Source organism: Hypanus sabinus, chromosome 4 (assembly GCF_030144855.1).
Source record: "Hypanus sabinus isolate sHypSab1 chromosome 4, sHypSab1.hap1, whole genome shotgun sequence".
Taxonomy (NCBI): Eukaryota; Metazoa; Chordata; class Chondrichthyes; order Myliobatiformes; family Dasyatidae; genus Hypanus; species Hypanus sabinus.
In genome coordinates this window covers 104,074,612-104,102,565 of record NC_082709.1, presented here as the reverse complement: position 1 = coordinate 104,102,565, position 27,954 = coordinate 104,074,612, and the positions used below count along the sequence as shown (strand labels likewise).

Sequence of the window (27,954 nt, the reverse complement as noted above, 5' to 3'; positions counted from 1 at the left end):
CCTTGAATACTCCTGTGCGAGTTGGTTGACACAGGTTTTCAGAGCCTTACCAGGTACTCCATTGGGACCTTCCGCCTTGCGAGGGTTCACTCTCTTTAAAGACAGACTAACATCGGCCCTGAGACAGAGATCACAGGGTCATCAGGGATCTTCACAGATCTTCACAGCTGTAGTGTGTTCTCCCTTTCAAAGTTTGCATAGAAGGCGTTGAGTTCATCTGGTAGTGAAGAATTGCTGCCATTCATTTTGCTTTGTGAAAAGTCATGTCTTGCAGACCCTGCCAGAGTTGCCATGCATCTGATGTTGCCTCCAACCTTGTTTGAAATTGTCTCTTTGCTCTTGAAATAAATCATACCTAGTTTCCTGGTACAGGCCTGGGTCATCAGACTTGAATGCCACAGACCTAGCCTTAAACAGACAATGTACCTCCTGGTTCATCCATGGCTTTTGGTTTGGGAATGTACAGTAAGTCTTTGTGGGCACACAGGTTTTAATGATGTCGGTAACAACTGCAGCATACTCATCCAGGTTCAAAGATGAATCCCTGAATACAGTCCAGTTCACCAATTCAAAGCAGTCCTGTAGGCGCTCCTGTGCTTCCCTTGTTCATACCTTCTTGGTCATCACTGCTGGTGCTGCAGTCTTCAGTCTCTGCCTATACTCAGGGAGTAGAAGTACAGCTAGGTGATCAGACTTCCCGAAGTGAGGGCATGGAATAACATGGTAGGCATTCTTGATGGTGGTGTAGCAATAGTCCAGTGTGTTGTTTCCTCTGGTATTGCAAGTGATCTGTTGCTTAGTGATTATTTTCAGACTGGCCTGGTTAAGATCTCCCAAAACGATGATGAAGGTGTTAGGGTGTGCTGTTTCATACATGTTGATCCCATTGCTCAGATCATCTAAAGCCTGATTGACATTGGCCTGAGATGGAATGTAAACTGCTGTTAAAGTGACCCCAGAGAACACCTGTGGTAGGTAAAAAGGATGGCACTTTTACTACTAGATGTACCAAGTCTAGCGAGCAGAATTGGGACAGCACTGATATATTTGTGCACCAAGAAGAGTTGATCATGAAGCATACTCCTCCACCTCTGCTTTTGAGAGACTCTATAGATCTATCCTAACGGTGTATAGTAAACCCATCAATCTGGATTGCTGCATCTGGTACGGAAGTGGTTAACCAGGACTCCATGAAACGAAGGACACACACGATCCTAATGTCCCTCTGATTCAGCACCCTAGCTCTGAGATCATTGATTTTACTCACCGGAGACTGCATGTTCGCCAGCAGGATTGTCAGTACAAGGAGTTTAAAACCCCATTTCCTTAAACGGACTTGCAACCCCGCTCTACACCCGTGCTTCCTCTAAGGTGTCCTACATGGGCGCTTCCAATCACAATTGGTGTTGTTTCCATCGGTTTTAAGCAGCGATAGTTCGTTTAAACACATTTTGTGTAACAGACAGCACCTCGTTCTTGCCATCAAAAAATTGTGGGTTTGAGCCAGAAAATTTGTTAATGCGATATGGGACACTGAGCTGGATCATCCAACAAACAGCGGGCAGCCCAAATTTGCAGATCACCTGCTCTCTTATGCTTCTTGCAAAGTCACAGACTTAATCCTCTAACAGGTACTAGAAGATGGGTGAGGCCCAACATAATGTGAGGCTTTCCAAATGTATGCCATCAGCCTAGTGGCCTTGCCTGGTGGAGAAGTCCTTTCCCCAGCTTTCCCCTTCGATGGTCAGCTGCAATAGTCAATGCCAGCATCAGCTGAAAAGCTGCTGGAATGCTGTGTGATGGTTTATTTTATTGTAATCAACTTTTTAATCGAAGCATTTTCAGCAATTTGAGCAACACATCAGTAAAGAGGATGGAAAGCTGGTTGAATATGTACAGCCTGAGTTGAACCTGAGCATATTCGTACCCCAGTCTCCATATGTTCTGCCCTTTATGAACTTTGCATTTATTATTTTGTGGGGTTTGCTAAATAAACCTCATGATTTTTTCCTTGACCATTCCATCAATCCGAGGTTTGGCGATGTCTCAAATAGGGAGCATCCATCATTAAGGACCCCCATCACTGGACAGAGCATGTCCTTTTCTCATTGCTGCAATCAGGGAGCAGGTGCAGGAGCCTAAAGACACACACTTGATGTTTCAGGAACAACTTCTTCCCCTCCACTGTCAGAATTCTGAATTTTCAATGAAACAACCATGAACATTACTGCACTAATTTTGTTCTCTTTTTGCACTACTTATTTAATTTATTTCACACCACACAGTTGCAAGAAAAAGTTTAGGCCATTCCTCCTTACAAAACTACTTCAGCTCTGGGATGTAGGTTGGCTTCCTTGCATGAACTGCTTGCTTCAGGTCCTTCTACAACATTTCTATAGGATTAAGGTCAGGACTTTGACTCGACCATTCCAACACACAACTTTTCTTCTTTTTAAACCATTCTGTTGCTGATTCAGTCTTGTCTTTTGGAACATCGTCTTGTTGGATTATCCATCTTCTATTAAGTGACGGACTATCACCCTGACATTCTCCTGTAAAATACCTTGATACAATTTTGTATTCATTGTTTCCTCAATGATTGCAAGATGTCCAAGCCCTGAGGCACCAAAGCAGCCCACAGAGCATAATGCTCCTTCCACCATGCTTCACAGTTGGGATGAGGTTTTGGTGTTGGTGTGCAGTGCCCTTTTCCCTCCAGACATAGCAATGTGTATTTCTGCCAAAGAACATTGTATCATCTGTCCACAGAACATTGACCCAGAAGCATTGTAGAACATCCAGGTGGTCTTTTGCAAACTTGAGACGTACAGCAATGTTTTCTTGGAGAGCAGTGTCCTTGGTCCTTCCATGAACTCCATCCTTGTTCAGCATTTTTCTTATAGTGAACACATGAGCAGAGACTTTAACAAGTTCTAGAGATTCCTGCAGGTCTTTTTCACTTACCACTGGGTTCTTTATCACCTCCTTTAGCATTGCACATTGTGCTCTTGGTGTGATCTTTGCAGCACACCCACTCCTAGGGAGAGTGGCAATAGTGCTGTGTTACCAACATTTGTAGACAATTTCCCTTACACTTTTTCCAGCTTCATGCATCTCTTCAATTCTTCTTCTATGGTCCTCTGAAAGCTGTTTTGATGGAGGGATGGTGCACATTAGCAGATCTTTCTCGAGAAGACCAGGCTCTGTCTGTAACCTGACTTGATATGTCTTTTTATAGGGCAGAGCACCTCTACAAGGCATACCTCCAATCTCATCTCATTGATTGGAACAACTGACTCCAATTAGCTTTTGTGGAAGGGATTACCCCATGGGGTTCACAAACTTTCTAGCACCACTGTATGTCAGTGATACTAAACCTGATTCTGATTCTGATACCATATAATTTTGGGCCTGGTAACTGTGTGGTCTTTGCATTAATTAAGCTTGCAAATTAACAACAGTGTTTATTGTGGCCTGCTTTTCATAAAATTGATCAATTGTGTTGCAAAGCTTCTGCGTCCCTGTTAAGGAACATGAAGCAATATTGACAGGAACTTGTGTATCTGATAGGTGATTAACAAAGTATCTCAGCAATAAGTCACAGTTCGGTGGGCTACAATTGGTACGAGAGGTTGTTGGTGAAGCAGTGTGAGGTTTTAAACGTTCTCAGCTGCTTTTAGGACATTTTGGCATACTGCAATCACAACAATCTATTAGGCACTTGGCAAGGACCAATAAAAAGAAGTGAGGTGTAAATAGAGCAGCCATTATGTGAGTGAACAGTGTCCGAGTGGCCAGTCTTTGGCTCAAGAGACTTGGGCAAGCACTTGCAAACGTTCTAATTAAGTTTTTTTTTCTATTAATATATAGCTAGTATGCTGAGAATGGCTCCAGAGTTAATCAGACATTGATTGTGTGAAATGTGGGAACTTTGGAAGACATCTAGGCTCCCTGATATCTACATTTGGATGAAGTGCACTAAGCTGCAGCTCCCTAGAGAGTGCTTTAAGGAACCGGAACTGCTGCTGGATGATCTTCGGCTCATACGGGAAAATAATAAGTACACTGATTTGGTTGCTGTTGGAGGGGCAACCTACTGGGGAGAAGTGCAGAGACCTGACCTGTGGCTCAGAAGGGAAAAGGGGAAGAAGAGTGATAGGGGATTCCAGAACTATAGGAGAAGACAGAAGATTCTGTACATGTGAAAAAGAAATCTGGATGGTATGTTGCCTCCCAGGTTCCAGAGTCATAGATGTCTCAGATTTGGTCCTCAGAATTCTAAAGGGAGAGGGTAAACAGCCAGAAGTTGTGGTACATATGGGTGCCAACGACAGAGGTAGGAAAAGGGAGGAGGTCCTTAGGAGACAATATTGGGAGTAAAGTAGAAGGCTGGAAAGCAGGACTTCCAGAGTAGTAACTTCTGGATTGCTTCCTGTGCTACATACCAGTGAGGGTAAGAATACTATAATTTGACAGACAAGTACATGGCTGAAGAATTGGTGCAGGAGGCAGGGCTTCATATTTCTGGATCATTGGTATTCCTTCTGTGGATGATATGACCAATACAAAAAGGACAGGTTACATCTGAACCCCAGGGGACCAATATCCTTGAGAGCAGGTTTGCTAGAGCTGTTGGGAAACTTTTAATCTAATTTGGCAGGGGGATGGGAACCAGAGTGACAGGGCTGAGGATGGGGCAGTTAATATACAACTATGTGCAATGTGTGGTGAGACTATGAGGAAGGACAGGCTAATGATAAGGCAAAATTGCAGTCAATGAGATGAGTAGAGGTGTAATAGGGAGCCCAAAATTGAAAAGGGTGATGAACACATAACTAAGGGATGCATACAGTATGCAGAATAAGGTAGCTGATCTTGAAGGCAGTTAGAGATTGTCAGGTATAATGTTGAGGGTATTACTGAGTCATGGCTGAAAGAAGATAATAGTTGGGAGCTTAATATCTAAGGATACCCATTGTATAGGCAGGTAGGCAGAGGGGACAGAGTGGCTCTGTTAGTAAAAAAAAGACTGAAATCTTTAGAATCAGGTGACAGATGTAGAATCCTTGTGGGTAGAGGTAAGAACACAAGAAATAGGAGCAGGAGTAGGCTATCCGGCCCACTGAGCCTGCCCCGCCATTCAATAAGGTTATGGCTGATCTGTCCGTAAACTCAGCTCTATCTACCTGCCCCTTAACCCATAACCCTTAATTCCCTTACTATGTAAAAACTGTTTCTTAAATATATTTAGTGAAGAAGCATCAACCGCTTCCCCGGGCATTGAATTCCACAGATTCACCACTTTCTAGGAAAAACTGTTTCTCCTCATCTCGGTCCTAAATCTTCTCCCATGAATCTTGAGGCAATGTCCCCTAGTTCTAGTCTCACCTACCAATGGAAACAACTTTCCTACTTTTATCTTATCTATCCCTTTCAAAATGGTGTATGTTTCTATAAGATCCCCTCTTATTCTTATGAACTCCAGAGAGTATAGTCCCAGGCGACTCAATCTCTCCTCATAGGTTAACCCCTTCATCCCTGGAATCAATCTGGTGAACCTCCTCTGCACTGCCTTCAAAGCCAGTATATCCTTTCTCAAGTACAGAGACCAGAACTGCACACAGTACTCCAGTTGCGGCCTCACCAGTACCCTGTATAGTTGCAGCATGACCTCCCTGCTCTTGAATTCAATCACTCTAGCAATGAAGGCCAACATTCCGTTTGCCTTCTTAATAACCCGTTCTACCTGCAAGCCAACTTTTTGTGATTCGTGCACAAGCAATCCCAAGTCCCTCTGCACAACAGCATGCTGCAATCTTACACCATTTAAATACTAACCTGCTCTTCTATTATTCCTTTCAAAGTGGATGATCTCGCGTTTACCAACGTTGTATTCCATTTGTCAGACCTTGGCCCACTCACTTAACCTATCTATAATCCCTCTGCAGACTCTCCACATCCTCTGTACAATTTGCCTTTCTGCTCAGTTTAGTGTCATCGCAAGTTTTGCTACGCTACACACAGTCCCCTCTTCCAAGTCATCAATGTAAATGGTAAACAGCTGTGGGCCCAGCACCAACCCCTGCAGCACCCCACTCACCACAGACTGCCAACTGAAGAAACACCCATTTATATTAACTCTCTGCCTTCTTTTGGTTAACCAATTCACTATCCATGTCAATACACTTCCCCCGACTCCATGCATCCGTATCTTATTTATAAGTCTCTTGTGCGGCACCTTATCGAACATCATTTGGAAATCCAAGTATACGACATCCACCTGTTCCCTTCTATCCACTGCACTCATTATGTCCTCAAAGGACTCCAGTAAGTTTGTCAAAAAGGACCTGCCCTTTCTGAATCCATGCTGTGTCTGTCTAATGGAACCACTCCTTTCTAAACGTTTCACTATTTCTTCCTTAATGACAGCTTCAAGCATTTTCCCAGAGATAGAAAAGGCATATAAAAAGATACAATGCCTATGAAAAGTATTGACCCCCTTAAAAGTTTTCACGTTTTATTGTTTTACAACATTGAATAACAGTAGATTTAATTTGACTTTTTTGACACTGATCAACAGAAAAAGACTTTTGTATCAAGGTGTAAAAAGATCTCTACAAATTGATCTTACTTAATTACTGGATTGGATATTATTTAATACCCAGATTTGATTGGAGAGCTTAAGGTAAAGGAACCCTTAGGTGACGCTGATCATAATATAGTAGAATTCAGCCTGCAGTTTGAGAAGCAGAACCTATCAGTATTACAGTGGAGTGAAGGAGTTACAGAAGCTTGAGAGGGGAGCTGGCCAAAGTTGATTGGAAGGGGACAGGGATGACAGCAGAACAGTACTGCTAGAGTTCCTCAGTAGTTCAATAGTTGAACCTAATACCTGTGAACTGTATACAACCTGAAATTCTTATTCCTTGCAGAGATCCACGAAAACAAAAGAGTGCCCCAAAGAATGAAGGACAGTTTAAAAAGTTTAGAATCCCAAATCCCCCTTATTACCCCCTTCCACGTGCAAGCAGCAGTAAAACAATGACCTACCTCTCCTCAACCAAAAAGAAGCATCAGCACCCTTCACCCATCAAGCAGGCAATAGCAAAGCCTCTCAGAAAAATCTTGACCTGCAGTTCAGCAAAAGTAACCATTCACCCCGACAATTCGAAATACCACAGGCTCTCTCTCTTTCCCTCTCTCTCCCCAATAAAGGGAGAGAGAGGAGAGAAACCGTTCCTTAGGAAGGGTTAGTCAAGGGAACAGTCCTCATCGAGGCATCAGCAGTGGGAAGGGGGGGGGCAGTTTCAAATTTCTTGGTGTCAGCATCCCTGAAGATTTATCCTGAGATCACCATATTGATGCAATTACAAAGGAGGCATGACAGCGGCTATATTTCATCAGGTGTTTGAGGAGACTTGGTATGTCATGTTGAATGATGGCAACTTGCCTGACTTCAAGGTCACACTTGCTCTTCGGACTGCAGGAGGATGGGAGCAGGGGACCAGCCGTGACAAAGGAAGGAAGATATTTGCTGAAACGTTGAGTTGGCTGGATATTTCCGTACTGAAGAAAAAGCACGCCAGGAATGAGTGTAGTGATTTGTAGAGTCAGTATATCAGCTTTGGTATACAATGAATTTCCACAAAGAAAACTTGTAAAATTCTGATGCACTTACAGTTCTCAGTGCCTCTGTGGTTTTGGAATATTTTCCCCATTGAGCTGTGCTGAGGGAGCCCAAAATATGTTAGATATGCATACTATTTTCCTTTGTGTTACACTGAAGAATAGCAAGGTGGTTCCTCTCAAAAATTTCCATTTAACACTATTTTTATATTTAAGTATTCCGGGATCTTCTTGACCATAAATTGGCTGCCTCATTTTTACGTCCCAACAATGGCAACTATTCAAAGGTATAATGTTGGCTTTGAGATCGTGGATTTTAACAGCTGGTATATAATTGGTTCTGCCTTTTTCCTTAGAGCAGTAGATATACTTGCCAGAATAGATTTTAATTCTAGATCGGCATTGCATTTTCTGCTACTTGTATAAAAATAGTAATGAGTGTTGTAAAGGCATTTGTTGTACTGTAGGTAGCAAAGAGTTATCCAAGACAAAAACAGATGCTTTGACCCACTGAATGATCACTTGATCATTGAACACTGATTTACCTAATTTTCCACTAATTCTCTGCATGTTCCCATCAGCTCCCCTCAATACTACCATAAGTGCACACCAAAAGCACTGTACAGTAGTTAATTTAATCTATCACCTGCATGTCTTTGGAATGTGGAAGAAAATCAGAGCCCCTGGATAAAACTGACACAATAACGTGAAAACTTCATACAGGCAATACTGAAAGTCGTGATTGAACCTGGATCATTGGAATTGTGAGGTTTTGGCTCTAATTGTTGTGCAAACTCAAATGTTTATCAGAAATCAAATAAATTATTTAGCTTTTTTGTTTCATTTGTGAAGTATCTATTGGAAAATGAAGAGGGAGACTTGGAGTTCTTTTGTACCCACTGATGAGCAGAATAAAGAAGCAGTATGGCCCAGACTGAATGGGATTTGATAAAATCTGGGTATTTTATTGCTGAGAACTGTAAACTAATGCCACCAGACTTATGTGATGGATCAAAAAAAAAGCCAGGCATTCAATGCTGAATAGTCTAGTACATTTTACAGAAGCACAGTTCTTTCTCACCACCATCTCTAAAATATCAAATAGGCACTTGATAAAAGATTTCCTCTGAAACCTCTGTTAACAATAATCTGTAGAAATAAATATACAGATACTTATAAAGCCTGGGCATAGATACTAATTAAACATGACGATTGGAAAAAATGGATAACCATTTATGTTTTGAAGAATTCTTATTAAACTTTTTGAATGATGAATTAAAAAATGTTCTGTGTATTCTCTCCTGTCTCTATCTCAGTCCACGGTTGGGTAGATGTTTTGGAAACAGTTCTACCATAATAGTTGAGTACAGGATATTTGCATGAGGAAATCTTGATTTATTCTCAGCTTTTATACACTGGGAATATTTAGATTATTCCAGCAAGGAATTCACTCAAATGTAATTGATAATTATCTTGACTAACAGAATAACAACTGTAATGTTGATTTTATTATTTTATTAATAAAATAATTAATATGGACTCCATCTGCCTCAGGGGCTTGTGCCCCCATTTCGTACAATCATGATTTTGTGAGTTATTCATTGTAAATATTTCTATTTACCTTGAATTTGATGGCAGTAGCAAGCTGCTCGCACTGTCCATTCCCCTGCTTGATAAATCTGTTCTTATCTCAAGAACTTTAAGTCAGTGCTCCTCAAATTCCATCAGTATGTGGACTTTGCAATGGGGGGGAGAACGCATTGGACCTAGTTTGTACAAACATCCCCGACACGTACCGGCCAGAGCCCCGCCCCCACCTCGGATACTCAGACCACATCTCTGTAATGCTAATCCCAGCATACAGACCACTCATCAGGCGCTCCAGACCAGTTCAGAAGCGGGTGAAAACCTGGCCAGCAGGAGCCATCTCTGCTCTTCAAGACTGCTTTGAGCACACTGACTGGCGCATGTTCAGGGAGACTGCAACCGATCGTGACTCTACCAACTTAGAGGAGTAAACGGCATCAGTGACCAGCTACATCAGCAAGTGCATTGATGATATTACTCTGCCAAAGACCATCACTATATGTGCCAACCAGAGGCCATGGATGACCGTGGAGGTGCGTGTGCTGCTGAGGACCCGTGACTCCGCCTTCAGAGCAGGCGACAAGGCAGCCTGAACAACTGCAAGGGCCAAACTATCGCGGGCCATCAGAGGGGCAAAGCGTGCACACGTCCAGTGAATCCGCGGCCACTTCCAGGACAGCGGTGACACTCAGAGCATGTGGAAGGGCATCCAGGACATCACCAATTAATTACAGGTCAACATCACCTGATTGTGCGGGTGATGCCTCCCTCCCAGATGCAATGAATAACTTCTACGCCCGTTTTGAGGCAGAAAATGACTTGGTGGTGAGGAAATCCACCTCCCCCCCCCCCCCCCCCAAAATGACCAGGTGCTGTGTCTCACCGTGGCCAATGTGAGAAGAACCCTGTGTAGGGTCAACCCACAGAAGGCAGCTGGACCAGACAACATCCCTGGTAGAGTGCTCAGAGGATGTGCAGACCAGCTAGCAGATGTTCTCACTGACATCTTCAACATCTCCCTGAGCAGCGCCACCATTCCAACGTGCTTCAAAGCCGCTACCATCGTCCCCATGCTGAAGAAGTCTTCAGTGTCCTGCCTAAATGACTACCGTCCCATTGCCCTCACGTCCATCATCATGAAGTGTTTCGAGAAGCTTGTCATGAGGCATATCAGAACCCTGCTGCCCCCCTCACTGGACCCCCTGCAGTTTGCGTACCGTCCCAACCACTCAACAGATGACGCCATTGTCATCATCTTCCACCTGGCCCTAACCCACCTGGACAAAAAAGACACATACGTTCGGATGCTGTTCTTAGACTTCAGTTCAGCATTCAACACAATCATCCCTCAGAAACTGATTGGAAAGCTGAGCCTACTGGGCCTGAACATTTCCCTCTGCAACTGGATACTAGACTTCCTGACTGGGAGACCTCAGTCAGTCCGGATTGGGAGCAGCATCTCCAACACCATCACACTGAGCACAGGGGCCCCCCAGGGCTGTGTGCTCAGTCCACTGCCATTCACTCTGCTAACCCACAACTGTGCTGCAACACACAGCTTGAACCATATCATCAAGTTCGCTGATGACACCACCGTGGTGGGTCTCATCAGCAAGAACGACGAGTCAGCTTACAGAGGGGAGGTGCAGCGGCTAACTGACTGGTGCAGAGCCAACAACTTGTCTCTTAATGTGAACAAAACAAAATAGATGGTTGTTGACTTCAGGAGGGCACGGAGCAACCACTCCCCGCTGAACATTGACGGCTCCTCGGTAGAGATCGTAAAGAGCACCAAATTTCTTGGTGTTCACCTGGCAGAGAATCTCACCTGGTCCCTCAGCACCAGCCAGCTCCATAGCAAAGAAAGCCCATCAGTGTCTCTACTTTCTGCGAAGGCTAAGGAAAGTCCATCTCCCACACCCCATCCTGAGCAGCTGCATCACTGCCTGGTTCAGAAATTGCACCATCTCGGATCGCAAGACCCTGCAGCGGATAGTGAGGTCAGCTGAGAAGATCATCGGAGTCTCTCTTCCTGCCATTACGGACATTTACACTACACGCTGCATCCGCAGAGCGAACAGCATTGTGAAGGACCCTATGCACACATCATACAATCTCTTCTCCCTCCTGCTGTCTGGGAAAAGGCACCGAAGCATTCAGGCTTTCACGACAAGACTATATAACAGTTACTTCCCCCAACTATCAGACTTCTCAATGCCCAGAGCCTGGACTGACACCTTACTGCCTGCCCTATTGTCCTGTTTATTATTTATTGTAATGCCTGAACCGTTTTGTGCACTTTACGCAGTACTGGATAGGTCTGTTGTCTAGTGTACTTATTTTTTTCTCTGTGTTTTTTTACGTAGTTCAGTCTAATTTTTGTACTGTGTCATGTAACACCATGGTCCTGAAAAACGTTGTTTCATTTTTACTATGTACTGTACATAGCAGTTATGGTCGAAATGACAATAAAAGTGACTTGACTTGACTTGAATTGGTAACTTCATCAGTGGAGCCTGCTCCAGCCTAGACATCAAGACCGCCTGTAGGTCAGAGATAATAATGGGACCATGTTGTGAGGCATCCACAGTTTGAATACATATGAAAGTCCTTTTTATTCAAAAACTTATCTTGAGCTGTGCTGGCCAGAAACACAAGTGATTCTGCGGATGCTGGAAATCCAGAGCAACACAACATGCTGGAGGAACTCAGCGGGTGAGGTAGCAACTATGAAAATGAATTAACAGTTGTTATTTTGAGCCAAAATCCTTCTTCAGGATGGGAAAGTAAAGTGGCAGATGCCAGAATTAAAAAGGTGAGAGGAGGGGTAGGAGGACTAGCTAGCAGGTGATAGGTGAAATCAGATGGGTAGGAAAGGTAAAAGGCTGGAGATGAAGGAATATAGTAGGAGAGTGGACCATGGGAGAAAGAACTGAAGAATAGTTTCGGCCCAATATGTTGACTGTTTACTCTTTTCCCTAGATGCTGACTGACCTGCTGAGATCTTCCAGTATTTTGTGTGTGTTGCTCCAGAATCTTGCTGATCGAGTTACAAGAAGATAATCATTGTGGGTTACAGGGGCCAGTGAAGAGTATGCTGTAAGCTACTGAAGGTAGCTTTCAGTTCTTGGAGTCATAAAGTCATATAGTAAAGTGCTATATTCATCCAACCGTGACAATGGCCTCCCATCTTCAATTATTTGGCCTTTATCTTCTATGCTTAGCTAATTTAAGTGCTTGACGCTTCTTAAATGCTGTTAGTGACTTGGTTTCCACTACTTTCTTTGGCAATGTCTTTCAGGTAGTGGGTGAAAAAGGTCTTGATTAGTCTCTTGTCCCTTGTCCTAAATCTATGTGCTGTAGTTTTATTCACCTGCAATAAGGGGATGTCTGTTGAGTCTATCCTATCTGAACCCCTCATAATCTTTTACACCTCAATAGTGTCCTCTCTTAAGCTCCTCCACTCCAGTGAAAGCAGACCTAACTTCTACAATCTCTCCTCCCAAATGAAGACATTCGATCTCGAAACCTTGACTCTTGTACTACTGGAAGCATCCACTCCATGTCCACTCTATCCAAGATTGTCAGTATCTGGTAAGCTGCATTGAGAACCCCCTTTATCTTTGTGATTTACATTTAAAAATTGATACTCATATGTTAAATCTATCATTCCTGGCATCATTCTTATGCTTTGCCTCTAACACTATTGGCTGTTACCTTGTTTAGTGAAATGTGGTGCCAAATCTACAGCAACTATACCTCTAGATGAATAAAGAACTATTATAATGCTAATATTCCTTTTACAACAGAGTCAATATAAGTAAAAATAATGTGGCCCATCACGTAGGTGCTGATAAAAACAGTCATGTATGCTTGTTAGCAAAGACTTAGCAGGCTTTCTTGCAACTAGTTTCATGCATGCAATCAAAGTTACAGGCATTTTAAAAAGAAGAATCATTGAATTACAATTGTGGCTGCAAACAACTTCACAGCTTTCAAAACTATAGCTAAGTAGAATTGAAACCTCACCAGAAATGTAATATAACAAATGCAGTGGTTAATTTGTGTAAAAGAAGAAACCACTAACAAACATGTCTTTTTTTTTAAGTGATATTAGGTGATAGCTAACAATTGATAGACACATTGAGAACTGACCTTCAAAATTATGCTGTCAGATCTTTTACTTAGAGGTTTAAAGAAGCTCAATTTAATGTTTATTCAAAAGATGTCACATCTGCCTCAAAAGCCCACCACTGCCATGATCACTGATTTAATGGATGGAAGCTTGTTGTGTATTTAATATTTCAGTAATATTTGGATAATATTGTAAATATATTATTTGTTCTCTACAAAATTCATTACAAGTTATATGTAAAAGTACATGAATGACATATGTCATTATGCCACCACCTCATTAGTGCACAATCCACTGAATTATTAATGAAGTAGACACATTCATCCCAGATCCTGTTTTCTTTTCAATCTGTTTCCAGAGTTACAAAACATAGCAGTGGCAATGAATAAGTTTTAAAACAAACCAGAAACAACTATCTGCCTGTTGAAGTTGAGTGAAACATTTAAATTTTTTAAAGTGCAGCATGTTTTTTTTCAGAAGGGGAGAAAGAGATACTTGAGTTAAAAAAAAGTACAGCGTTTTCTTTTTCTTTGGAAGGGGAAGAGAAAAATGGCAGAGTTTAAAAAAAAGCAGAAAATGGATAAAATTTGCGGGTTCATAAACAGTGAAGCAGGTGATAATAATGGTACTTTAGCCAAAATGGCTGGCTACGTTGGAAAGACAGGTGTGTCCAATTGCATAATAGATAACTGGATCACGTATACTGATCAAATTGAGCCGTATTTTAAAGCAAATAGAATAGCCAATGAGAGACGAGTGTTGGTTTTGCTGAATGCAATTGGTGGAAGAGCATACAGTTTGTTTAGAAGTTTGACTGCTCCAACCTGACCAGGTGACATTAACTTTGCTGATATCCTGAAATTAATGCAGGAACATTGAGATTCAAAACCTTTGTTGATTGCAGAATGCTTTAGGTTTCGTATGTGGAATCAAAAGAAAGGGAGTCCATCTCAACTTAAGTGGCTGAATTGAAGAAATTGTCTGAACTTGCCAATGATGCATTGAGATTGCTTAGTTTGTAAAATCTTACAAGAAAGCATTCAAAAACAGCTTCTAACTAAAGCACAGCTCACAGTGAAAAGAACAGTTGAAATCGCTGCAACTGTGGAAACAGCAGACAGGGTCACAATTGAGTTGCAATCAGGAATGAAAGTAAGCATGAACAAAATTGCACCTTCTAAACAGAAACCTGCCTGGCTGAACAAATTGTGTTACTCATGTGTCGGGGCTGACATACACCCAACCAATTCAAGTTTAAAGGTGAAGCTTGAAGAAAATACAACAAAGTAGGACATATACAAAGAGCATGCTGGGCAGACAAAAATAAATGAATGAGAAAAAGATAAAAGAGTCAAGTTGGTTTTTCAAAAAGAGCACAAATCTGCATGCAGTTGATGAAAAATCTGATAAAGCTGAGAGTGACAACAAAAATCAAAAACACAGGATAAGATATTAATATCTTACATGCCAATGGGTCGTGAGCACTTGTTCAAGACTGCCTTGATGTTGGGAGTGACATGCAGATTTTTAAAGTGGGCATCCACCTTCCTTGATGTTTCATCGATTAGTCCACTATATCTCTGGAGGGCTCAACGATGTCATTTCTGGCATCTCAGAGTAGCCTCCTGCTGTGTCCTCTCACTTCCTTGATGCTATCTTGGAGCCCAGGAGAGGTCTTTTTGCTTGATCCAAAGCCAGTGACAGCTTCTTTCTGCTGCCTGTGATGTGGTTCTGATGGTTTGCCATAGAGTCTGACCATGGATCCCTAACTCCTTTAGCAATTTGATAGTGGATGTGGCTGTAAATCTCCTACAGACCACTTCCACAGGATAAACTTTAGTTTTCCAGCTCCATCGCTGAGTTTCAGCTGCCAGATCTACATAGCGTAGCCTCTTGTGCTCATATGCTTCAGCCACTGAATCCTCCCACCGGACTGTGAGTTCCACGATGTAGACGATCTGTAATGAATTGGACCAGAGAACCACGTCTGGCCTTAGGTTGGTGGTAGCAATTTCTGATGGAAAGGTGAGTTGCTTATTGTCATCCACCAGCATTTTCCAATCTCGAGCCATGTCCATCTGTCCTGTTTCTGGCTTAGGGGGAGATTAGTTAGTCTTTTCGCTCCCTCCTGGATGAATGCTGCTCCTGTCAGAGCATTTGTCATTTTAGGGGACAAGGAGTCAGTTGTTACCCTCTTGGTCTCGATTGTCATTGCCAGACTCTTCAAGACCTGGTTGTGACACCACACATCTGCCTAGTGTGAGGCTGGTTATCTAGCTTGCCAGGGTATGCTTGAGGGTTCCCAGAATCGGGCAGAGGGCACAAGTTGGGTCCTCAACAAACCACTGATGGAGGTATTTTTGTGAGGGAAGTATATCATATGTAGCTCTGATGAGAAAGCTTAGTCAGTTTGCTTCCATTTTCCATATGTCCTTCCAGCTGATATTCCTCCTCTCACTGCTTTTCCACCACAGCCACTGCGTCTGCTTAGCCAGGGAGAAGGCCCTTGCACTTCTGTCTGACTCTTCTTGTTACTGTACTTTCTTTACAACCATCTTCCTTCCCTCTGGAATTGTGGCCTTGTGCCAGATGGGTCCAAAGCTGCCCTTTCCCTGTTGGGCTTGTCCCACAATGTTTCTAAGCCTAAGGGCTGTGTAGCTTGCTGGGGTCCATTGTTAAGGTCCATGCGCATTACTGAAGGTCTTGTCAGGAGAGTCTTTGAATATCATCTGTAGACACACCTTAGAACACTCGAATTTTTCTGTAAGCCCAATGAAAGGTAGCTCAAGGACTCCTTTACCATAGAAACTGATGTGACTGCTACACCTTGGGACACCGAGCCACTTCTTTATGAATAACATGATGGTTCGCTCGAGCTTCTTCATGTTTGTTAGCGGAATCTGATAGACGGTGAGTGGCCACATCATCTGGAGATGACACTTGATTAGTTGAGAAAAGCAGAATCAATTGTTAGAGAAGAAAGTTGGCCAGAGTTGTCAGAACCACTTCCTGCAGTCCAAGAATCAACTACAACCCCTGAGGAGGAGGACTTAGAACCTGAGATTGTTTCACAGCCTCAAGTTTCTCCTGCCAGACAGCATGACCCTGGTCCTAACAAGGGTAAAATCCTCCACAGAAACCAAATCTTAAGGCCTGAATGGGTCAATTTAAAATTTACTATGTTTTAGATGTCTAAGTTTATAGCTAAGCAGGAAGGAATGTTGTTTATTTAATATTTCAGTAGTATTTGAATAACATTGTAAATATATTATTTGATTAAGCATTCTTTGTTGTTTACATAATTAATCACAACTTATATGTAAAAGTACTTGAATGGCATATGTCATCACACCATGACGTACGGGACTCACTGAAGTAAAAACAAAGTAGACACATTCATCGAAGCTCCTGCATTTTCCTTTCGATTAGTTTCTGCAGTAACAGAGCGTAACAAGAAGGACTTGAAAGGACAATCTATGAGGTGAGATTGTACCTCTGAGTTATAGCTGGCACTATAGCTTAGCAAAGCAACATGTTGAATAACAGACTCTGTGGATGAGATTGTTCATCTGATGCTAATAAAGCTCAACTGAGTATTTTTACAAATCATAGAACTTTGGTGTTGTGCAATACTAAAATCTGTTAACACTCAGTCATGAAGGATCATGAATATCTTTCCAGCTCCAGAAAGCATGCAATTTGATGTTGCGGTGTTTGCTGAGCTTGGCAATTAGCTTACAAATGTTTCATCACCAGTTCAGGTAACATCTTCTGTGCACATACGTTAGTGTTTCACACTGGGAGTGCTCACATTTATATAACTGCCCCCTGCTTTGGTTCTAATTGGCTACAGTTGACCTTCAAATTCTATTGGCTTACGTTTCTTTGGCACTTAGGGGTTTGTAGATAGCATCTATTTCGATATGTTTGTTTACAAAGTTATCAGAAGAGGACCGTGTTTCTGAAAATTCTCCTGCTTGCTTCATGTTTGACTGTGCCAGAACTTCTGTGGTGTCCCAGTTAAGGTGGTGGTCGTGGTCTTTGTGTACCAAGAACAGCGACAGTGGATCATGCCTCTGCACTGCCAGTTTGTGATCCTGATCAGGACTGAGGCAAGCGAATGGGGGGGGGGGGGGGGTTGCTATATAAACGCAAACACTCCCAGAGCGAAACACCAACAACTGCGCACTGAAGATGTCACCTCAACTGGTGATCTGGTGATGAAATGTCTCTGAGCTAATTGCCAAGCTTGGTGAACATCGCAACATCCAATACGTCAACCCAAGCTACCAATATTCACTACCACCCTAAGCAAGCAACTTGTAGGTGAGGATATTCCCATGTGCCTGGTGCCTTTGCCTTTCTGATGGTAAAGGTTGCAGGGTTAGAAGTTGCTGACTATCTGGAGTACATTTGGTAAATGATACATATATTAGTGTCTGTAGGTTGGTGGTGGTGGGAATGATTATTTAGGTTGAATGACGGGCTGCTGATCAAGCAGTTGCTTAGCCCTGGAAGGTATTGGGATACTTCAGAACTGTTTGTGCTGCATTCATCCTGACAACTAGATTATGTTCCTGACTTCTGCTTAGTAGATTGTAGAAGGGTGTTGGAGAAGTGCCCATTCTATGACTTCTTGTAGTTATAGTGTTTTATTTGGCTGGTCAATCGTAACCCCCAGGATAATATTGGTAAATATCTTGATGATGGTAATGCCATTGAACATCATGGTTAGAATCTCCATTTGGACATGATCATAGCCTGAGACTTCTGTGACAGAAATGTTACACTGCTTTTTGACCACCACTTTAACCGGCAGCACATTCCACTGAGCAGTGCAAGAAGTCAAAATTAGAGAAACACTAAGACTTAGATTAGATGTGAGGCTGTTGGCCATTTGCTGTTCAGGCTGAGATCAGCCAACACTATCTAACTATTGAATACAGACATTTTTTTGTCTCCACTGGCTCTTTGATACTTGAATAAACAAGTAGAACCATTGTGGAAATTCTAATAATCACTTATACTTTAGTTACTTGGTATTTATTTCTGGGTCTGCTTATTCCATGGTGTTGGGTTTTAATGGTGTTAGCAGTATGCACAGCACTGTCATTTGGTGAAGGGGGTGAAATTACATTGCCTGAAGACGAGAAAGAGTGCTAGGTGCTGAGAATGGGCTGCTTGAGGTAGTGTTGAAAACAAATATGATAAAGGCATTTAAGAGGCTGTTAGATAGGCATATGAATAGGCAGGGAATACAGAGATTTCGATCACATGGAGGCAGAAGTGATTTTGTTTAATATAGTAATGTACACAGCATAGACATCATGGGCCAAAAGGCCTGTTCCTATGGTGTACTGATCCATGTATCTTTGTACCCATCAAATCCTCTCTCTAGCATTGTCCCAGTCATGGATGATCATTTGGCCACCAGTGAATACCTCCCTTTGCCTCAGCCACTCATACAGTGACATCCTCATCATTCTCAGTGTTCTAAAATGTAGCACATTGTAAGGTTTTGATGTACTGCTTAACATTCCTCCAAATGTCACTTTGATGGTTACATAGTATCTATCTAGTTTTGAAATATTAAGTCTGTTCTACGTTTCATATATGCGACCTGGCATACTGAGAATCTTCAGCATTGTAGTGTTCTCGCTCAGGTGTAAAAGAACTCTGAACTAAACACCAAGGTAAACCGTAGTCAATGAAGACAGGATCGCAGTAAGATTATCCGTTTACTGTTCACTCTACCACATTAACGTATGGTGAAAACTGTTCATAAAACAATACAAAATATATACAGTATTAGTTTCCTTCTTGATATCACATTTACATCGTAAATACTTGCAAAAGTAAAACTGCAACAACTACATTACATTAAAGTGCAACATACAGTCAGAATCTACCTATGCCATTGACTGCTTTAAATACACTTCAACATAAACTATCCACAACTCTTTAAATAACAAAAGCATAAACCTTATCAACCGTCATTACTTTTAACAGAATCAGCATTAACATTTTTAATTCAACGTATTGATTATCTCATGAACGTACGGCGTTGCTTCACTAATGTTTCTAGTGCGTAGAAAGAAAACTTTTCTCGCACTGATCCTGCACATGTGAGCCCCCTCCTTCCCGTTTCTCCAAACCGGTATTTTCCCACAAGATGCGGCGAAACCGGGTGTGAAGTCATTGCATGCCGCGATATAACACAGACAACGAATTTACTTTAAACAATCTTAACTTTAACTAGAAAATTATAACAAATGATTTACTAAAGTGAAAATATTATAAACTAAACAAATGCCATAAAGGCAACACAGCATTTTTCTTTTTTTGTTGTGAATACAGTATGTAGCTGCTGTTGGCAGTTTGTGAGGCTCTTGTATAGTAAATGTTTTGCTTACAGTGTTGATTACTTTCCTTTCAATTGGAAATTTTTGTGTCAAGTTTCATTCATTGCCTGCTCACTTTTTGAAAACCAACAAAAAGCCAAGAAGAGAACTCAAGAAGGCCTTTTACATTTGGGAGGCTATAACTAGTGAGATGCTGCACCAGTGTCAATGGACTGAATGAACGGAACAAGTTGTGACTGTGGAGAAGTTGCGGGGAAGGTCAGGGCAATTCGGAAAAGAGAAATTGAACAGTTTTAGGCTCTGAAGAGTCCTGGGTATCCTCATTCATTCATAGCAAGAGAGGTTGGTCAGACTTGGGTCATTTTCTCTGGATTGTTGAAGGTAGAGTGGAGACCTGTCAGAAGTTGTGAGAAAATTCTGAAGGATTTAGAGGTTTAAGGCGTTGGGAAAAGTTGAAGAGAGATTTGCGGAACAGGATTTTATACAAAGTTTTGACAGTTGCCCGGGGAATATACTGCCATGGGTGGTGGTGGAAGCAGATACGATATTTGCATTTAAGAGGTACTTCAACAGACACGAACATGAATACATATTAGGGGTCTTGATCATGCTTAGGCAAATGAAATTAGTTTAACTTGGCTTTATGTTTAGCATAGACATCGTGGGTTGAAGCACCCAACGTTTTGTTACACAAGATTGATTCCTGGGATAGCAGGTTTGTTAAATTAGGAGAGATTAAGCTGCCTTCAATTGTACACAATAGTATTTGAAAGCATGAGGTTGGAGATACATTTACATGGACATGAGATATTAACTTGTTTCTCCATACATGCTGCCTGATCTACTGAGTATTTTTCCTTTTTGTTGTGTAAATAGAGCTGCTGTTGGCAGTTTGTGAGACTCATGTGTAGTTATGTTTTGGTTACAATCACTTAGTTTTATTTCCAATTAATTTCTCATTTAAATAGACAAAATTCTTATGAGGTTTGGCAGAGTAGATGTAGGTTTGATATGTTTCCGGTTGACTGCCTTGAACTAGGGTCAGAGTCACAAATTAAAGGGGCAGAATTGAAAGCTGAGTTGAGAAGAAATTTCTTTAGAATTCATTACCCAAGAGTGCTGTGAAATTAATTCACTAAGTATATTCAAATCAGAGATTTATACATTTGTAGTTATATTAAGAGAATCAAGAATCTAGGGTTTCACTGTAGGAAAATGGAGCAGAGGTAAATGATCAGTGATGAACTTGTTTGAATATCAGAACAGGTATGAAGGGCTGAATAGCCTGGTCTATCTATTTATGTTTATACTTTCTCATCTTTTTTTCTCTGGAAAGTGTGCTGTTCGTGCTGCAACTGAAGGAAGAATATTAGTGCTGGAAGGATTGGAGAAAGCTGAACGCAATGTTCTACCCGTATTGAACAATCTTTTGGAAAACAGAGAGATGCAGCTGGAAGATGGGAGGTTTCTTATGTCTGCAGAACGCTATGACAAACTACTGAAGGTAATTGGAAAGAGAATTAATCTCAAAGAATGTAGAAATAACATGTCCTCAGCTTTTCCCACCTTTGAAGTTGCTGGGCTCTCTAGTGCCAAATCAAAATCTAAAGTTCTTTAAATAACATTTAAGTTGATCAGTGGCCTCTTATACGCCATGCTATTGAACCTAATCTACCATATCAAGGTGCTACAGATCTCATCCTTCACCCCCTAGACTCTCTTGATTAAAGTTCAATTCTTGTTCTGTTACATTCCCCTTTGTGGTTTTGCATGATATCTGCCATCTACCTTGATCCTCCTCAGGATACACGGATGTGGTAATAGCAGTTAAGAAGATTTGAGGTTTATATCCTGTCTTGTACTTGTCTTCTCTTTCCATTAGATCATGACAATTAAATACTATAACTCCTTTTACCTACACAAGTTCCGTAGTCTTCATGTATATGCCTGTTGAAACCTTTAATATTCAGCTGTGAAATTCCTAGTTAACCTGTCCACCTCTCCTATGCCCATCTGAGAGTTCCAGATCTGTATTGTGTAAGACAAAGTGGTTCCAGATGTTGCACGGTGTTCCAGTCCACGATGGAGGAGCTGCTTGTTCCATACTTGTATACCACTGAATTGCCTTTTTTGGCTAGTGTGAACATTGGTGACCGAATCATGTAGACCATAGCTCTACCATATGCAGTAACAAATGCTGCTTTTAATTTTGAAATTGCCCATTTAGTTCAATATACTGATAGGAAGAAGGTAGTGTTTTTTTTTAACTGCACTACAAATATCAACTGAAATTGGCCAATGGTTTTAGAATATTCTTTTTGGGTAGAATTGAAATGAAGTTGTCTTAGAAGATTATTTATGTTTGTAACCCAAATTCTACATCATTATAAAAAGATTTAGTCATTTAGATTCTATTCTAATTTAAGACTTTTTAAAGAATTTAATTTTGTATTTATCTCCTTAAGGTCAGCTTTTAAACTGGCAGGTTTTATATCCAGCAAAAAATTGGTTCTGATTGCTCACGAGCCAGTTATTTACCATCACATTGATTCTGATGTTCTGGCCATAGAAACAACTCTTTTCTTTGTACTGCCTTAGGTATGTTTTCAGAATGTGACATGTTGGCAAAGATGGCTAAATGAATATCAGTAAGCTTGTGTGCAATTTACTGAACTGCAAATCCTTGCATGTTTTATTTACTGAGATCAAAAACTGGTCCTTCTGTCTATCTACATTGTATTTTTTATTTTAATATTCTGTCAGAAACAAATGTGAGCCTCTGGGTTTTTTCCCAGAAAGAAGCACAGATGAAAGAACAGTGCTACAATGTTTCAGCTTCTTTTTCTGTCCTCTTTTTTTTATTTGCTCTGTTCTCTTAAGCAGCGCCTTCACTTTACCTGTCTGTTTCTTCTCTTTTCTGCCATTTCTCTGACCTGTCCTTCTAACTTCCACTGATTTTTAATCTCTTTTTCTGATACTTCCTATGTTATTCCACTTTAGTGGAAATATTTGGTGGGAGTGGTTGTTTGATTGGGGTTTCTTCCACAGAATCCATCTCTTGTCTTTCATAACAGACTGATGTGCATCTGAGCAGAAGGTTTCATTGAGATTAGGAGAGACTCCTTTAACATTCAGGTTCATTTAATACACTGTTAACATTTTCCCCCAAATATTTTTGTCAATTTTTGTCACTTCTTGGCTGACATGATCTTTTTTTAAATTAATTTTTTATGCATTTCTACAATTACTATGACAAAAACCCAACTACAAAATAAAGATTAATACAGTGCAAGATAAACATACAATAATATGGTTCAAAATAATGATGAAAAAGCACCCAAAATAAAGTCATGTAGAGTTAGTATCCACCCCCCACAGAACAAAAAACTCCAGACCAACCACTACCAGATGTAGGAAATATAAGTCGGAGCATTCAAACCCCCAAAACTGTAAATGAAAATAAGACCAAAAGATAATAATGCCGACTACCAAAGAAAGAAAAAAAAGGCTGAAAATAAGGGACTGAAAAGAAAACTTAATCTAAAGAGGAGTTATGAAAATATTCAAGAAAGGGTCTCTGCACCTTATGAAACTTTGTGTCCAAATTGAGAAGCGAGTAGTGAATTTTTTCAAGATCTAAACAGGACATAATATCATTGAGCCATTGAGCATGTGTGGGTGGGGCAACATCTCTCCACATAAGAAGAATTAAACGTCTAGCCAAAAGAGAAGCAAAAGGTAATGTTTGACGTTTAGTCAGACTCAAATGTATATCCATCTCACCCATGGAATCAAAAAGAGCAATCAGAGGGTTAGGTTCTAAGTGGCAATTAAGAATATGGGACAAGGTTAGGAAAACTTCTCTCCAAAATTTCTCTAGACTAGGACAGGCCCAGTACATATGAATAAGAGAAGCCTCGCCACTTTTACACTTATCACAAACAGGACTAACGTTAGGGAAAAACCGGGACAATTTAGATTTGGACATGTGAGCCCTATGTACAATCTTAAACTGTAAAAGACAGTGGCGAGAACAAAGAGAGGTTGAATTAACTGACTTGAGAATTGAATCCCAAACCGCATCAGATAAAGAAACATTTAAGTCATGCTCCCAAGCCGTTCTAATTTTATCAAAGGGGGTGCGCCGTAGGGGCACTAATTTATCACAAATAAAAGATATTAAGCCTTTACCCAGTGGATTAATAGAAAGAAACAGGTCCACAACGTTTTTCTCAGGCATCACAGGAAAGTTGGGTAATAAAGGATTAATGAAATCTCTAATTTGAAGGTACCTAAAGAAATGGGCATTGGGTAGATTGAATTTAGCAGAAAGTTGTTGAAAAGTTGTGAAACGATTATCAATGAAAAGATCTTCAAAATACCCAATGCCCTTTCTATACCAATCATGAAATGTTGAATCGTGCATTGAAGGTAAAAAAAGATGATTATGCAAGATAGGACTAGAAAGGGAGAAACCATGAAGACTGTTAAATTTTCATGATCTTTTTTCATGAATAAACATTGGCTCTTGATTTTTTATTAGCCTCAGACGCTAGCTGTAAAGTGAAAACGTGCTAATGAGCCACATGAAGTCTTGCTGCTGCTCTTTTCTCCAGGCCTCAAGCTGCCTCTTGGAAACTCTATATTCATAGTCATGAGCTTCCATACCCACACCTTTTTGCCAGACTTACTGATAGGAATCCATCTTCTCCCTGTGACCAATCCCCTGAGGCTGGACTATCACTGAATAGTCACATTTTATGTCTACACTTACCACCTTCCCTCGTCTACCAGCTACCCACCTTGACTTTTATCTCCTTTCTAAGCTTAGAGAGTTGATCATTCATGACTGACAGAGCTCAAACCTGTATGAATGGATGAAATAAGGACTGGTAGGTAATGGAATAAGCCTTCAGCATTGTTCACCGCTGCTAGAGTTCTTTAAGAGCTTCAAATTACTCTATAACTCCTGACTTGAAAGTCAGTTAGAACAAAAGGTAAGTCCAACAACTACACACACACTCTCAAGAATCTGTGTGCTGAACTCTCTCAATATTTCTTGAAATTTCTTTTAGATCATGTGTTCTTTTAGACCATAGACCCCTTGGTTAATGGTAAGGCTCTGTGGCATAAAAAAGGTTCGGAACCCTGTTTTAGCTGTTATGTTATTGATGTAGTATCATCTCACAGCACTGCCTCCTGTTTGAGAGATTATATTTATGATAATGTTACCTGGAATTGAAGGCTTGAGTTACAGGGAGAGGTTGGGCAGGCTAGGACTTTATACCCTAGAACATAGGGGATTTGAGGAGTGACCTTATAGAGGAACATGTTTTTTCCCAGGAAAAGGAAATCAAAAACTAAGGGAAACATGAGGAAATCTGCAGATGCTGGAAGTTCAAACACACACAAAATGCTGGTGGGACACAGCAGGCCAGGCAGCATCTATAAGGAGAAGCACTGTCAACGTTTCAGGCCAAGACTCTTCGTCAGGACTAACTGAAAGGAAAGATAGTAAGAGATTTGAAAGTAATGGGGGGAGGGGAAATGCGAAATGATAGGAGAAGACCGGAGGGTGTGGGATGAAGCTAAGAGCTGGAAAGGTGATCGGCAAAAGTGATACAGAGCTGGAGAAGAGGAAGGATCATGGGACAGGAGGCCTCAGGTGAAAGAAAGGGGGAGGGGGGAGCACCAGAGGGAGATGGAGAACAGGCAGAGTGATGGGCAGAGAGAGAGACAAAAAACAAACAACTAAATATTGTTAGGGATGGGGTAAGAAGGGGAGGAGGGACATTAACGGAAGCTAGAGAAGTAAATGTTCATGCCATCAGGTTGGAGGCTACCCAGCCGGTATATAAGGTATATAAGTTCCTCCAACCTGAGTGTGGCTTCATTTGACAGTAGAAGAGGCCATGGATAGACATATCAGAATGGGAGTGGGACATGGAATTAAAATGTGTGTCCACTGGGAGATCCTGCTTTCTCTGGCAGACCGAGCGTAGGTGTTCAGCGAAACGGTCTCCCAGTCTGCGTCAGGTCTCACCAATATATAAAAGGCCACACCGGTAGCACCGGACACAGTATACCACATCAGCCGACTCACAGGTAAAGTGTCATCTCACCTGGAAGGACTGTCTGGGGCCCTGAATGGTGGTGAGGGAATAAGTGTAAGGGACTTGTTCCACTGACAAGGATAAGTGCCAGGAGGGAGATCAGTGGGAAGGGATGGGGGGGACGAGTGGACAAGGGAGTCGCGTAGGGAGCAATCCCTGCGGAAAGCAGTAAGAGGGGGAGAGGGAAAGATGTGCTTGGTAGTGGGATCCCATTGGAGGTGGTGGAAGTTACGGAAAATTATACGTTGGACCTGGAGGCTGGTGGGGTGGTAGGTGAGGACATGGGGAACATGGGGTGGCGGGCAGATGGGGTGAGGGCAGATGCGAGGGAAATGGGAGAGATGCATTTGAGAGCACAGTTGATGGTGGAAGAAGGGAAGCCCCTTTGTTTAAAAAAGGAAGACATCTCCTTCATCCTGGAATGAAAAGCCTCATCCTGAGAGCTGATGCGGTGGAGATGGAAGAATTGTGAGAAGGGGATAACATTTTTGCAAGAGACAGGGTGGGAAGAGGAATAGTCCAGGTAGCTGTGAGAGTCTGTAGGCTTATTGTAGATATCAGTAGATAGGCCGTCTCTAGAGATGGAGACAGAAAGATCAAGAAAGGGGAGGGAGATGTCGGAAATGGACCAGGTAAATTTGAGGGCAGGGTGAAAGTTGGAGGCAAACTTAATTGGCAGCGCTAATGCAGTCTTCAATGTAGCGAAGGAAAAGAGGGGGATGAATACAGGTATAGACTTGGAACATGGACTGTTCCACAAAGCCAATAAAAAGGCAGGCATAACTGGGACCCATACGGGTGCCCATGGCTACACCCTTGGTTTGGAGGAAGTGGGAGGAGCCAAAGGAGAAATTATTGAGAGTAAGAACTAATTCTGCTAGTCAGAGAAGAGTGGTGGTAGAGGAGAATTAGTTAGGTCTGGAATCCAAAAAGAAGCAAAGAGCTTTGAGACCGTCCTGGTGGGGGATGGAGGTATATAGGGACTGGATGTCCATGGTGAAAATAAGGCGGTGGGGGCCAGGGAACTTAAAATCATTGAAAAAACTGATGGCATGAACATTAACTTCTCTAACTTCCATTAATGCCCCTCCTCCCCTTCTTACCCCATCCCTGGCAATATTTAGTTGTTTGTTTTTTTTTCTCTCTCTCTCTGCCCATCACTCTGCCTGTTCTCCATCTCCCTCTGTTGCTCCCCCCTCCCCCTTTCTTTCTCCTGAGGCCTCCCGTCCCATAATCCTTTCACTTCTCCAGCTCTGTATCACTTTCTCCAATCACCTTTCCAGCTCTTAGCTTCATCCCACCCCCTCCGGTCTTCTCCTATCATTTTGCATTTCCCCCTCCCCCCACTACTTTCAAATCTCTTAGTATCTTTCCTTTCAGTTAGTCCTGACGAAGGGTCTCGGCCCAAAACGTTGACGGTGCTTCTCCTTATATATGCTGCCTGGCTTGCTTTGTTCCACCAGCATTTTGTGTGTTGTTTCAAAAACTAGAGGCATTGGTTTAAGGGGAAAAGCATAAAAAGGACCTGATAGGCAACTGCTTCACACAGAGAAGAGCTTGTGAATGAAATGAGCTGCCAGAGAAAGTATTTAAGGTACATATTAAAGACATTTGGATAAGTACATGATTATGAAAGGTTTAGTGGGATAAGGACCAAATGTGGCAAGTGAGACTAACTTAGGTTGACACCTTTAGTGAGAATGGGTGAATTGGGCAAAGGGCCTGTTTCCATGCTGTATTACTTCCTGTCTCTATTATGATTTATTGTTTTATTTCATCCCACAAAACTGGCACATCCATTGCTCATCATCAGATTTCTAGAGTATGTTAGGTGAAAATCAAACCAATTTCTCTTCTCATTCTTCCTAGTCAGATTTTCCAAGGACTGAAATTGCCTACTTCCAAAAATGTAGAGATTGTATGGCTCATGAACTTTAGTAGTTTCATTTCATCATAGAGACAAGAAGCTACACTTCATTTGGGGCCTGAGGTTTTGAGAGATTTGTTTCATCTTTATAAATGACAAAAAATTTATCTTCAGATTGCAGTTTCTTCGTGGCAAGTTATATTAAATGTTGATAGATCTTTGCCATATTTTTATATATTAAGGCAAACTCATGAAATGTATTAG

The 27,954-nt window shown here is 41.6% G+C and overlaps 1 protein-coding gene across 1 annotated transcript in view; it reads left to right on the top strand.

Annotated features, from left to right (window-relative positions):
- Window positions 1-27,954, top strand: part of vwa8 (von Willebrand factor A domain containing 8) — a 476,539-nt gene that overhangs the window by 121,054 nt on the left and 327,531 nt on the right. The window contains exon 5 of the mRNA XM_059967797.1: window positions 21,047-21,214. Coding sequence (XP_059823780.1) covers window positions 21,047-21,214 — 168 coding nt within the window. The remainder of the gene's footprint in view (window positions 1-21,046; window positions 21,215-27,954) is intronic.